We start from the raw sequence: 14,619 nt of genomic DNA on the forward strand, positions 1-14,619 counted from the left end.
CAAATGAACTTACTTGCAGAACAAAACAAACTCACAGACTTTGAAATAAAACTTATGGTTACCAAATGGGACAGCTACGGGTGGGGAGGGATGGACTGGGGGTTTGGATTTGGCATATGCACACTGTAGTACATGTAATGACTGGCCAGTGGGAACCTTCTGTATAGTAAGGGAACTTTAAATAATATCCTGTGATGGTCTATGTGTGAGAAAAGAATGGATATGTATATGTGTAACTGAACCACTTTGTTGTGCATTAGAAATTATCACATTGTAAATGAATTATACTTCAATAAAACTAAAAAATAATTTCCATATAAGTTTGGCTGCGATGATTGTTGTACACATATAAATGTAATAAAATTCATTAAGTAATTAAAAAAATAAATAATAAACTGTTAAAAAAAAAGACTAAAAGTATACAGGAAGGTGTTCGTAGATTGCATGCAAATATTATACCATTTTATATAAGGGACTTGAACATCCATGGAGTTGTATGTCCATGGAGCTTCCAGAACGAATCCCAATCCCCTACAGATACTGAAGAATGACTATATCTATTATTTTTAATACTATGAAAAAGATACTGTTTAATTTACCTAGTGGCTATTTCTATTTTATGGATATCAGTCAACATGAGAGTAACGAGGCACTAGTGACTTAGAACTAGAGATGTTTCTATGCACTGATGTTGCATGCTGTCTTCTATTTAAAAATTAAAATTAGAATCGATGACTCAAATCTTAGTAACATGGTTTGCTTTTTGCTTATTACTATTTATTTTCCATGGGCAGCAAACATTCCAAGGAGCTTAAAAATAACATAATTTTTCTTGCCTGAACATCATTTCCTTTCCTCCAAGAACATGTATGATTGAAGAAATTATTTTTATTGTGTTAATGTTCTACTGAATAAAATAGACTCAGGCTTTTTCAGTAATCAAAAAAATATATTAAGGATGCTGATATGTTTTATGTGAATTCTCAGGGCAGAGAATCCAAATCTATGAGGCTGTACTTATGTTATTATTGCTATTGAGCTTTTAGAAAAAAAAATATATTCCAGGTGTTTAAATATTGAAATCTTGTCTGGCATAGGTGTCTGTCCAATTTTGATTATATTTCATAAAAAGTTTAACTTTATCCATGTTGTAACTTCCTTTTTACTGTGGAGAATTTTCATTTTGAAGACTATTCACTTAAAATGAAGTCTAGGCTATGCTATTCAATTAACATGAATGATTCCCTCACATATTCAGAATTCTGAATATTCTTCCTACTATGAAAGAAGTTCATTTATAGAAATTACCTCTGGTATCACACAAATATTCCTAAACAATTAATGAAGTAGGTTGCATAAAAATAAGCTTCAGTAATCTTGTTTCCTTATCTATAGCACAAGAGACTCAGAAAGCAAAATGATCTAGAAAAGATGGCAAGGTTTGGAGTCAAGAGACCAGGTTTAAAACTAACATTAGCTATTTACCAGATGTGCTACCTTAGACAAGTTACCTAAATCTTCTGAACCTGTTTCCTGACTAACCAAGTGGAGATAACAATAGTATTGCACATGGTCCTTGTAAAATTAAATGAGGTGAATGAAGTATGTGAAGCACTTAGCCCAGTGCCTTTCTAGAATATAGACCACCGTTATTAGGTGTTTTGTCTAAATAAATTAAGAGTAACTCCAAATTTATAATTTCTTGTTGTGTCTCTGTACACGAGCCAACTAGCTTGGCTTTACCCCTAATTTCTTCCCCTCAAGCTACAAAGTTACATACATCCACTTAGATTGATTTTGAATTTTGAAATAATTCATTGCAGGAAGAATATTCAGAATTCTGAATATGTGAAAGAATAATTCATGTTAACTGAATAGCATAGCCTGGGCTTCATATTAAAAGAGCAGTCTTCAAAATGAAAATTCTTCAACTATTCTCTGGAGTAAATGAAGTCACAACATTGATGAAGTTAAACTTTTAAGAGATATAATCACAATCAGACACCTTGTGCCAGACACAATTCCAATATTTAACAAATCTTCACAATAACCTTGAGTGACAGATAAACTAAGCTTTATTTACAAATAAAGGAAGGTTGAGAGAAGAAGGACATGGAAAAAAAATGCTCAACATCACTAATTATTAGAGAAATGTGACTCAAAACGACAATGAGAAGTTCCCGTCATGGCTCAGTGGCTAACCGATCTGACTAGGAGCCATGAGGTTGCGGGTTTGATCCCTGGCCTTGCTCAGTGGGTTAAGGATCTGTCATTGCCGTGAGCTGTGGTATAGGTTGCAGGAATGGCTCGGATCCCACGTTGCTGTGGCTCTGGCGTAGGCTGGCGGCTACAGCTCCAATTGGATTCCTAGCCTGGGAACCTCCATTTGCCGTGGGAGTGGCCATAGAAATGGCAAAAAGACCAAAAAAAAAAAAAAAAAAAAGACTACAATGAGATACCACCTCGCACTGATCAGAACGGCCATCATTAAATAAATTTACAGATACCAAATCCTGGAGAGGGTGTAGAGAAAAGGGAACACTCCTACACTATTGGTAGGAATGTAAATTGGTATAACTACTATGGAAAACAGTATGGAGGTTCCTCAGAAAACTAAATATAGAAATACTATATGATCCAATCCCACTCCTGGGCATTTATCTGGATGACTACAATTCAAAAAATACATGCACGTCTATGTTCATAGCAGCACTATTCACAGTATCCAAGACATGGAAACAACCTAAAGGTCCATCAACAGATGAGTGGATTAAGAACATGTGGTACATATACGCAATAGACTACTACTCAGCCATAAAAAAGAATGAAATAATGCCATTTGCAGCAACACGGATCCAACTAGAGATTATCACACTGAGTGAAATAAATCAGAAAGAGAAAGACAAATACTATATGATGTCACTTATATGTGGAATCTAAAATATGACACAAATGAACTTATCTATAAAACAGAAACAGACTCAGAGACTAGAGAAAAGACTTATGACTATCAAACGGGAAGGTGAAGGGAATGGGATGGGCTGGGGTCAGTATATGCAAACGATTACATTTAGAATGTACAAGCAATGAGGTCCTACTGTATAGCACATGGAATTATATCTAATCTCTTCAGACAGATCACGATGGAAGATAATGTAATAAAAGGAATGTGTGTGTGTGTGTGTGTGTGTGTGTGTGTGTGTGTGTGTGTGTATGAGACTGGGTCACTTTGCTATAGAGTAGAAATTGGCACATTGTAAATCAACTATACTTCAATTAAGAAAAAAATCTTTCTATATATATAGAAAGATTCAGAGAGGTTAAATTGATTTGCTCAGAGTCACACCCAAGGTTAATAGCTACTTGGATAAAAACAAATCCAGGGCTATATGACCCCAAAAATCATAAACTTATTCCCTCCTTTCCATTTTAATGCACATATTTTATAAAGTTTTATATCCCAGAGAACACCCAAAAGGCATTTTAGAGGTCAGATGGCATTTCTATTTAGAAGCAGCACCTAGTGATACATAAATATAGTACCATCAAGGATACAAGTTCTTCCCCTGGAAAATGGAGCTTACCTTTAACAGAAATGTTGAAAGGCTTCTCCACCATCCCAGCCACAGTGTTCACACTGCAGACCCAGACTCCTGAGTCAGGGGGCAGGATCCGGTGGATAGTGAAGGTGGCCACTGAGAGATGACCCGTATGGTTAAAGTCATTTGGCTGGAAAGGTCAAATACAAAAAAAAAAAAAAAAAAAAAAAAGCTTCCAGAGAGGTATAAACACAAAGGTCCATGACACTGACCCCATCTCATTGTTAAATACAAAGTTTTCTAGGAGAGATTAAGAAGTTCAGGGCAATGTTTGTATAAGCACTGGCTTATTTCCAAAGCTATTGTAGTAGCCCTGAAAGTTTATGTTGGATTGACGCCCTTGCAGATCCTGCTGTTGTGTTTATGTGTTTGGGAGTGTGGGGTAAACACTTAAGCAAAAAGTCTAATTTCTTCTCAAGTGCTTATGGTAACATTTGTTCCTTTCTGGTCCAAAAGTCTGGGTGAAAAGACAAAATGGCATCCTACAGTGTTTGAGGGGCTGCCAAGTATGGTTTTAGGGAAAAGGCCAGGACTCTGAAGACACATGGACTTGAGTTCACATCCCAGCTCTGTCACTTTTGAACAATCCCTTAGTTATTTAACCCAGCCAGTTTCCACTTCTGCAATAAGGGGATGGTAATGTTAAGTAAGACATGTAGAGCATGTCTTACTAGAAGGTAGCTGTTACTTCAACAAACTCATGGAAGGGCCAACACAATTTTGGAAGCTATCTATTGGTTTCAACTACCTAATGGGTTGTTTGAATAGAATCAGGAACATTCAAGATGTGAACATTCTACATATCCTGCCCCCAAGAAGTCACTTGAATCTCCCTTCCAGTCAAGTTGATTTTCAGTCATCTTCAAGAGAAATATATCATAACTCTTTCCAAATCTTTAGATAAGAAAATGCATCTGTTTCCTGAGGATCAAGTGTGACACAGAGAAATTTGAGGTGGCTCCTCTCTCTACTACACAGGTGGTTGGGAGAAGGTAGGGAAACATATTGAAAAAGCAGCTTAGTCCTTTCCAGCAAAGAAGAATGCTGTGATGGTATCCTATGCAGTGGCCACCGGCAATGATGACAAAGTGCAGAGGCAGAGAGACCCAAGCTATGTGTCCAGACCTAAGGGCTTCTGTGGATCATAGTTTCCGAATTGGAGATGTGGGTTTTCTGTCTGCCTAGAGTCAAATGGATTATGCTGAATTTTCCTCTTCTTTTTGTCAAAGCTAACAACACCCTAGCCTAGTAGAATGCAAGTCTTGAATGGAATCTAGGTTTTAGTAGGGTAACTACTATATCAAAATCATTTAGTGCTGTCAGAAGGGAAGATTAAGAATAACTCTTACATGGAGCACTGTCCCATCTGGCTTAACCAGGGTCATTTCTTCATTAGCAGGTAGTGGCCAGCCAGATGCTTTGCAGATGGGGTTAAATTTACCACTGTTTACTTCTATGTGATCTGGCAAATCCTCTATCTTTGGAGTCATCCTTGGAATGCCTGAATGAAAGAAACAGCACTGTGAGGTCTAATCTTTAACACAATATAAAAACAAGTAATTTAGCAAGTCATGCACTGGACAAGAACTTAGCAAATACTATATTGTTTTATCATCACATAGTAAACTTTTGGGGTGGGTGCTAATGTGGTTCCCATGTTATAGATGAGGAGACTGAGGCTAGGAGTCCAGGTTCAAGGTCATATCTTTATGAATCCAGAATTCACACTTTGCCATAATGATGCACTTTTTCAGTAAACCTAGAAGATAGGTCTCAATGTTGGAATGAGCATCACTACCACATCTCTGCAGATCTTGCTGTTAGGTTCTGCTCTTGATTTTTTAAGAGAATTTAAAAAAAAAAAGCACGAAATTATTTCTTTCTATTCTGCAAGTCTCTGATACTACTGATCAACAGTATGATCATCAGTTTTGATATCTGAGAGATGTCTTATCAATTAGAAAGTCTGCAAATGGCAGACAATTCATTACATCCACATTTCCATCCAAGAAGGAAGATGGAATAAAACTCCACCAAGTTAATTTCTAGTCAACAGCAAAATTTAAAATGTTGCTGCCAATATGGAGAGAAAAAGAATGTCTGTGATATCAACTAAGGTATCAGGATTCCTTACTATGCATAGTAATATATACATAGTAAAGAATGAATAATCCTGGAGTTCCCATCGTGGCTCAGCAGTTAACGAACCCGACTAGCATCCATGAGGACATTGGCTCAATCCCTGGCCTTGCTCAGTGGGTTAAGGATCTGGCATTGCCATGAGCTGTGGTATAGGTCGCAGACGTGACTCTGATTCCACATTGCTATGGATGTAGCATAGGCTGGAAGCTCCAAATGGACCACTAGCCTGGGAACCTCCATAGCTGCAAGTGCAGCCCTAAAAAAAGACAAAAAGACAAAAATAAAAGAATGAATAATCCTGAAATACAACAAATTTACTCCAAACTGTAGGGTCATAGAGAATTTCAGATCATTTGTTACTAAATGTTGGACATGATTGAAAACAGCCCAACACTTAGTAAAAAAGATAGGAGGTAGAGATGCACTTAAAGCATTTAAGGGAAACATTGGGGAAATTGCTTAGTTCTTTCCAGCAAAAAAGAACAGCAGTCACTTATGTGCTGTTCCATATCAGTGGTAGGAAGAGACAGTCAAGGCAAACAAATCAATATAGATATTTTTTATTGATATCCTATTTCCCAGGCCTAACATGAAACAGGTAAAGTGTATGGAGTAGGAGGGAAAGAGGTCTAATAACCACAAAGGTAATTTCTTGATATATCTGCAGACTTGGAGAGATTGTGATTAGAAAATATGCCAAATTGCTCAGCCACATAGTTATTGGCATTGGAGTTCAAAGTGTTTAACACCATGTCTTTCCTTCATTATCCCCCTATATTTTCTGCAGTTGGATGGAGGTAAAGGTGGATGTATGGGTGGAAAAGGGTGTGAGGGAAAGGGGACTGCTCCCTGAAAGCCTGGCGCCTGGGTCTGAGTCTGAGATTCTCACACCTTTTATAAATCAGCCTTTGAAGAGAAAGGAGGTGGAGCAATAAATTCAAATCATTAAACTTGTCCTTTGCCCATTTTCAATCCATCCTCTGGTAGCTGCACAGCATTTCCTTCCTTCCTAAGTCCTCCCAGATTCCCTCCCTGTAACAAAGTCCAAACACCGGGGAAGAAGAGAAAGTATAAAGCTGACAAGCTAAAGCCTTTGAGAAAACAAGTTTTGGCATTTCCCACCATTTTGTTTTGATTTTTAGAACTCACAGAGAAAAACTATAAATGTCTTACTATTCTTACTGTAGATTTCACTGGATGTACATTATTTATATTTGATTGAAAATGTAATATATGCTTTTTATTTTTAAGTTTTGAAAATTTGCTTCTTAATGTATATAACTTGATCCCCTTGCTGTACAGTGGGAAAATAAAATTTAAAAAAATAAAATAAAATAAAATAAAGGATTCATCTCAGAAAAAAAATATATATTCTAGGGCAGGGGTCAGTGAACTCTCTTTACAGGACTGTAGATGATAAATATTTTCAGCTTTGTAAGCCCTGTGTTCTCTGTGTTAACTATTCAACCCTGTTGTCACAGAGTTAGAGCAGCCCTACATGATACATTGTAAACAAATGGGCATGGCTCAGTTCCAACAAATTTTTTTGTGACAACAGATTGTGAGGCAATAAAAAGGAATGAGGTGGGTAATGATATGTGCTATAATATAAATAAACCTCAAAAATGGTATGGTAAGTAAAAAAAAATACAGTCACAAAAGACTACTGTATTTTATGATCCCATTTATAGAATATGAAATGTCAAGAATAATTAAATTTGTACACATATAAAGTAAATTAATGGTTGCCAAGGGCTGAGAAGAGTGAAGAATGAGTGCTAATAGACACACAATTTCTTTTGGTAAGATGAAAATATTCTGAAATTATATTGTGTTAATGGTTGCACAACTCTATAAAGCATTGAACTGTACTTTTTAAAGGGATGAACCTCATGATATAAAATTATATCTCAATAAAACTGGTTTTATTTTTTTAAGTAGGCTTGATTTGGACTGTGGGTCAGAGTTTGCTGACCTCTGCTCTATGGTAATTCTAAACCAGAATTATTTAAAATTTTGTTTAAGATTATTTTTTCTTTTTTATTTTTTGAAAAAAAAATCTTTTATCCAAATTCCTACAAAGTAATTCTTTCCCTCTTGTGCCTATCCAGGGAAAAGGCTGGTCCTACAGAAGGGAGCAGAAAACGTAGGCAGAGCCCTCAGTTGGCCAATTATCACTTGATATGCTACAAAGAGCATATCGTTTATTTCTAGTGGAAAGGCCATAGAAAAGAATCAGAAAGCTGTCCTTTAGAACATGTGCTATACTCTTCCCTACTTCTGGACAGAAACAGAAAGAGTTTGAGAATCTTGGGCTACTGGGGCAAGAATAATGCCAGCAAAGCTGAACATGGCCCTGACTACAGTGTTACCTTGCTTTACCTTCTTTCTCACACTGGAGCCCTTGGCGTCCTGGAGAGCAGAGGCATCCCTGGAACCGATCACACATCTCCCCATTGGTGCACCTGCACCTAAGCTTACAGTCTGGCCCATAATAACCAGGCTGGCATGCTGTAAACGAAGGCATCAAAAAACCAGTGTTAATCTAGGGAAAGGATGAAAACTCAGGCTATAGCTGAAGCCTATAGTTTTAGTTTTCTTTCCAAGCTATTAACTTCGTTGATTCATAAAAGGTAGTGGGTGATTTATTTGCATTATCTGAATTACCAGGAAGTTAAAGGGTTGAGCAATACTGTTTCCAGGAGAGTTGAAAAGGCTCCTACCAAACCACCCTTCTCAAAAACAACAACTCTATTTAAGAAGCAACTACCTAAAAGCACTGATGAGTGGTACAGGGTGGGTTCAGGGGTAAACAGGCAAGTTTTGAGGGGAATTTAAATTTAATGTAGGAATGATGTTCTCCCTACTTTTCAGCTTTTAATCTAACAGCTAGTACAATTGCCACTATGTGGGGAAACTAAAACTCCAAAGAAAATCTCTAGTCTTACTGACCCAAAGAACTTGAGGACAGAATCAGGGCAATTGCAGGCACTGGAAAGTGAGAGGGAAAATCTAGAAAGGGAAAGCCATAAAGAGGAAGTCCCAAATCTTTGGCTGGCCCCTGAGCCACACATCTTAAGTGCAGACTTACCCAGTCAAGGACAAAAGGAATGAACTGAGTTTGAGTTAATACCTAAGAGTCAGTTTGCAGTTTGAGTCATACCAAACTGATTACCTGATAGGACATAACAAAACAAAATAAATGCTTCTCAAAGGTATGTATCATACTCCAGAGTCTACTCAGTGTAACATTTGCAATGTCCAAAATTCAATAAACCCAAGAAGAAATGAAAAATTCTGACCCATTCTCAAGAGAAAAGAAAATCAACAAAGACCAAGCTTGAAGACCCAGATGTTGGAAATAGTAACTGTAATAACTATGCTCAGTAATAAAGGAAAATATGCTCACAACAAATTAAATAATGAGAAACCTCAGCAGAGAAATTTAAACTATAAAAAATAATCAAAAAGATATTCCAGAAGTGAAAAATACAATTTTTGAAATAAAGACAGCACTGCGTGGACTTAGCAAGAGAATGTAGAGGACAGAAGAATGAATGAACTTAAAGCTACATCAATAGATATCCAGTCTGAAGAGCAGAGATAAGGAAAAAATGATTAGAGCCTCACAGGCCTAAGAGACAATATCAAAGGGTCTAACATATATGTAATTGGAGGTCCAAGAAAGGAGTCTGTGAGGACACTAAAATATTTCAATTCACAAAGTTTTGGTGATTTCTTGAGCCAGGCATGAGCTGGGATAAATTAATAAAGATAACCCTGTAAATTGGATCTAGAGACATATTCACTGTGAAGCTGATGAAGTTTATGTTTTAGCCTCCTCACATTCGTGCCTCCCTTCTGGGCTCTAGCAAAGTGTTCACATCTATACATTTTTTTTTTTAAGTTTGCATATGACTTTGTAATTTTTTTGTCTTTTTTTTTTTTTTTTTTGTCTTTTTAGCACCACACTCTTGGCATATGGAGAGTCCCAGGCTAGGAGTCAAATCAGAGCTGTAGCCATTGGCCTATACCACAGCAACACCAGATCCAAGCCATATCTGTGACCTACACCACAGCTCACAGCCACACCAGATCCTTAACCCACTGAGCGAGGCCAGGGATTGAACCTGCATCCTCATGGATACTAGCCAGATTTGTTTCCAATGAGCCACGACAGGGACTCCTTTAATTTTTTTTTTAAAGAGTACCTGGATCTGCTCCTAATCAGATTCACCTTTTATTTTAAGGGGTACATTTCTGACACCATGTGGGATTCCTTCACTTCTGTAGCTCCTTCAGTGTTCCATGGGGCCAGATACAGCATTTAGATGGAACTGAGTGAGGTTTTACAGGTAGCCAAAGCTTACTTTTGTTTAATTCTCCTCTTTGTCCTCTTACTCTAAACCCCTAGAGTTGTGCCTTCCAGTATAGTAGCTGCTAGCCATGGATGGCTACAGAGCACTTAAAATCTAGCTGGTCCAAATTGAGATATCAAAGACCTAGTATGAAAAAAAGGCATGTAACACATTTCATTAATACTTTTTTCTATTGATTACATGTTGAAAGGATAATAGTTTCTATATACTTGGTTAACTGAAGTAATTAAATTATTTCACCCACATCTTTTAACTCTCCAGTGTGACAATTAGAAATTTTTAAATTATGTATGTGACTTATTTATACTGCTACTGAAATGCTCTGCCCTAGAGCATTGTTATCAAGTTGCCAGGATCCCATCACAGATCCCAATGGTGCCAGACATGGAAAACGCATAGTTAACTTTGGATAAAAATATCAAAATCCTTTAGCTCAGCAATAGAGAGTTGACTGAGCAGTCCAGGTAAGTCTTAGACTCTTATTTCCAGATCTCCTTGGAATGCCTGATAGAACATCTTCTCTTCAAGGGAGGCACTGGTGCATACCTTCATTGCACTGCAGACCTTTCCAGCCTGTAGCACAGGAACACCCATAGGGGTCTGGGAGACAGAACACGTAGGACTTGCATCCCTCTGGTCCACTACATCTTTCTTTACAAGTTCTGCCAAATGTATGCAGTTCACAAGCTTTAGGGTGAGAAAAAGAGGATTCAGGATCAAATATGCAACCTTTTGAAATGCATCTTCTTTTAAAGCATTTCTCTTAGACCAGTGACGATGGAAGATAATCCAATCTCAGTTTGGCACCCTTATGACCCATTTTGCAGATAATGAAACTGCTTCACAGAGAGGATATCAGAGTCATAACCCCCAGTTATGGGGGTTGTGTACAGCTAGGGAGTGACATTTACATCATAGATGCTATATATTTGTATACTTATAACAACTTTCCAGTTGACAATAAAGAGTATTTAAGAAAGGGCACTTTTTTTTATGGCTGCACCCACAACATATAGAAGTTCCTGGACTAGGGATTGAATTTAAGCCACAGATGTGACCTATGCCACAGCTGTGGCAATGTCAGATCCTTTAACCCACTAAACCAGGCCAGGGATTGAACCTGCACCTTTGCAACAATCCCAGTTGCTGCAGTCAAGTTGTTAGCCCACTGCACCACAGTGGGAATTCTCCAACAGGGCACTTTTAAAAAACTCACACCAAAGTACCAAACAGCTTCACAGAAGCCATTCTCAACTGTGTCCAGATCTAAAATTCTAGATCCAGCAACTATGGTTCTTTTAATCCACAAGTTATTCATCAAGTACTCTTGACTTACCCTTCTCACATGTTCGCCCCATAAACCCAGGAGGGCAAATGCATTCTCCAGTATCTTCATGGCAGATCCCATTGTTCATGCAAGCCGTGCACACACGGTTACATTCAGGTCCCCACTTCTGAGCTTCACACCCTTTTATTAAGGAAAATAAGACTATGGTGAGTAGAGTACATTCATTCAACAAAGCTTTATTGAGCCCCGGCTACATGTTAGTCATGATGAATCATATTAGTGGACATTGGTAAACAAGGATAAATAAAATACAGCTCAGAGGCAGTTGGTACTGATCCTGTAACCAAAAATAGGAAATTGCTGGCTGAGCTCAGCCTTAGTGCTGGATCATCTGCCATAAAATAATGGAATTTTAGGATGTCAGAGTGGGAAGAGACCTTAACAACAGTTAACAAGTTTACAGAGGAGCCCTTTATTTAAACATTTAATTTAACATCTAAAACAATGCTGCTCTGAGTGGAGGAGGAGACAAGATGGCAAAGTAGAAGGACTTGAGCTCACTTCATCTCACAAAAACACAAAAATCGCAACTAACTACTTAATAATCACTGCAAAACACCGGAACCTATCCCAAAAAAAGATATTCTACATCCAAAGACAAATATGAAGCCACGGTGAGAGGGTAGGAGGGGCACTTTCATGATATAATCCAATCCTATACACACGAGTTGGTCAACCAACAAAGGAAAATAATTAAAATTGCAGTTCTCCCATAGGAGTGAGTGTCCTGAGCTCCACATGAAGCACCCTAGCCTGGATGTCTAGCAACATGAGGAGGAGCACTCAGAGCATTTGGCATTGAAGGCCAGCAGGGTTGAGCACAGGAGCTCCACAGGACTGGGGGAATAGAGAGTCCATTCTTGGAGGACACAGGTTTCAGGTATACTGGACCCAGGACAAAGCAGTGATTCCATAAGAATCTGGGCCAGACCTCCCTGCAGGACTTTCACTTGGAGAAACAGAAGTCAGCTGTGGCTTGCTGTGAGGTCAAAGACACTGACAGTGGAGGTCCCAGGGAATACTGGCATGACCTTTTACCATTTTGGCACCAAGATCAGGTCCCACCCAAGAGTCTTCAGGCCCCAATGCTGGGAAGCCTCAGGGCAAACAATGAACAGAGTGGGAACAAAACCAACCCATCAGCAGATATGCTGCCTAAAGTTGCTGAGCCCACAACTGCCTCTAAATACACCCCTTAATATGGCCTTGCTCACTAGAGGGACATAATCCAGCTCCATTCACCAATGGCAGACACCAGACCCTCCCACCAGGAAGCCTGCACAAGCCCTTGGACCAAACTTGCCCACCAGAGAGAAAGACACCAGAAGAAAGAAGAATTACAATTGTGCAGCCTTCAGAAAGAAGACCACAAATACAGAAAATTAGACAAAATGAGATGGCAGAGAAATATGTTCCAGATAAAGGAACAAGATGAAACCCTAGAAGGACAACCAAGAGAAGTGGAGATAGGTAAACTACCTGAAAAAGAATTCAGAGTGATGACAATAATGACCCAAGATCTCAGAAGAAGAATGGAGGAACAGACCAAGAAGATACAAGAAATGTTTAATGAAGAGGAGAGATTTAAAGAAAAAATAAACAAAGATGAACAATACAATAACTAAAAGAAAAAAATATACTAGAAGGAATCAATAGGAGAATAAATGAGGCAAAAGAATAAATAAATTAGGTAGAAGACAGACTGATGGAAATCACTGATGCAGAAAAGAATGAAGAAAAAAATGAAAAGAAATGAGGACAGTCTAATAGAACTCTGGGACAACTTTAAATACATCAACATTTGCATTATAAGAGTTTGAGAAGAAGAGAGAAAGTGCCTGAGAAAATATTTGAAAAAATGATAGCTGAGAACTTCCCTAGCATGGGGAAGGAAAGACTCACTTAAGTCCAGGAAGTACAGTGAGTCCCATACAGGATAAACACATGGAGGAACAACCTGCGACACATATTAATAAAACTGACAAAAAATAAAGACAAAGAAAAATATTAAAAGCAACAAATGTTATCAGATGATTTTTCAGCAGAAATTCTATACACCAGAAAGGAGAGGCAAAATATATTTAAAGCGATGAAACCTACAAACAATAATACTCTACCCAGCAAGACTCTAATTCAATTTGATGGAGAAATCAAAAGCTTTACAGACAAGCAAAATCTAAGAGAATTCAGCACCACCAAATCAGCTTTATAGCAAATGCTAAAGGAACTTCTCTAAGTGGAAAAGAAAAGATCACAAATAGAAACAAGAAAATTATGAATGGGTAAGGTCACTGGTAAAGGCAAACATATAGTAAAGGTAGGAAATTATCCACACAAAACTGTGGTATCAAAACAAGCAATTATGAGAAGAGGAGCGCACAAATGAAATATGGAAAGGCATTGAAAATTAAGGGACCAGCAACTTGAAACAATAGCATATATCAAAACCTCGTAGGAATCACAAAGCAAAACTCTACAATAGACACACAACACACACAAAAAAAGGAATACCTATAAACACTGAAGATAGTCATCAAACCTCAAGATTAGAAACAAAAGAGAAAGGGGAAAAAAAGATCTACAAAAATAAATTCAGAAGAATTAACAAAATAGCAATAAGAACATACCTATCAATGATTACCTTAAATGTAAATGGATTAAATGCTCCAACCAAAATACAGAGACTGGCTGAATGCATACAAAAACAAGGCTCATTATATGTTATATACAAGATAACCACTTCAGATCTAGAGACACATACAGACTAAAAGTGAAGGGGTGGAAAAAGTTATTCCATGCAAATGGAAATCAAAAGAAGGCTGGAATAGCAATACTCATATCAGACAAAATAGACTTTAAAATAAAGACTGTTGCAAGAGACAAAGAAGGACACTACCCTGTGATCAAAGGATCAATGTAAAAAGAAGATATAATAATTGTAAATACATAGGCACCCAACACAAGCACTTCAATATATAAGGTATATGCTAACAGCCATAAAAGGAGAAATAATAGTGGGGAACTTTAACACCCCATTTGTATCAAAAACCTTTGGGATGCAGCAAAAGCAATTTTAAGACAGAAGGTGATAGCAACAGAATCTCACCTCAGGAAACAAGAAAAACCTAAAATAAACAAATGGCTTAGTCTT

At 37.7% G+C, this 14,619-nt stretch overlaps 1 protein-coding gene across 7 annotated transcripts in view; it reads right to left on the reverse strand.

Annotated features, from left to right (window-relative positions):
- Nucleotides 1-14,619, reverse strand: part of TEK (TEK receptor tyrosine kinase) — a 112,439-nt gene that overhangs the window by 39,601 nt on the left and 58,219 nt on the right. For 3 of the 7 annotated variants that reach the window (XM_021062678.2, XM_021062669.2, XM_084983234.1), the window contains exons 5-9: nt 11,457-11,588; nt 10,667-10,807; nt 8,124-8,252; nt 4,949-5,100; nt 3,585-3,729 (exon numbers count right to left, since the gene is read on the reverse strand). In XM_021062678.2, coding sequence (XP_020918337.1) covers nt 3,585-3,729; nt 4,949-5,100; nt 8,124-8,252; nt 10,667-10,807; nt 11,457-11,588 — 699 coding nt within the window. Of the gene's footprint in view, nt 1-3,584; nt 3,730-4,948; nt 5,101-8,113; nt 8,253-10,666; nt 10,808-11,456; nt 11,589-14,619 lie in introns of all 7 variants that reach the window. The other 4 variants (XM_084983255.1, XM_084983245.1, XM_021062688.2 and 1 more) reach the window with 2 other exon arrangements.

This window comes from Sus scrofa, chromosome 1, assembly GCF_054392235.1.
Source record: "Sus scrofa isolate SSC_HxYL_T2T_F1_AM1 chromosome 1, Sscrofa_HxYL_maternal_Yorkshire_Landrace_v2.0, whole genome shotgun sequence".
NCBI lineage: Eukaryota > Metazoa > Chordata > Mammalia > Artiodactyla > Suidae > Sus > Sus scrofa.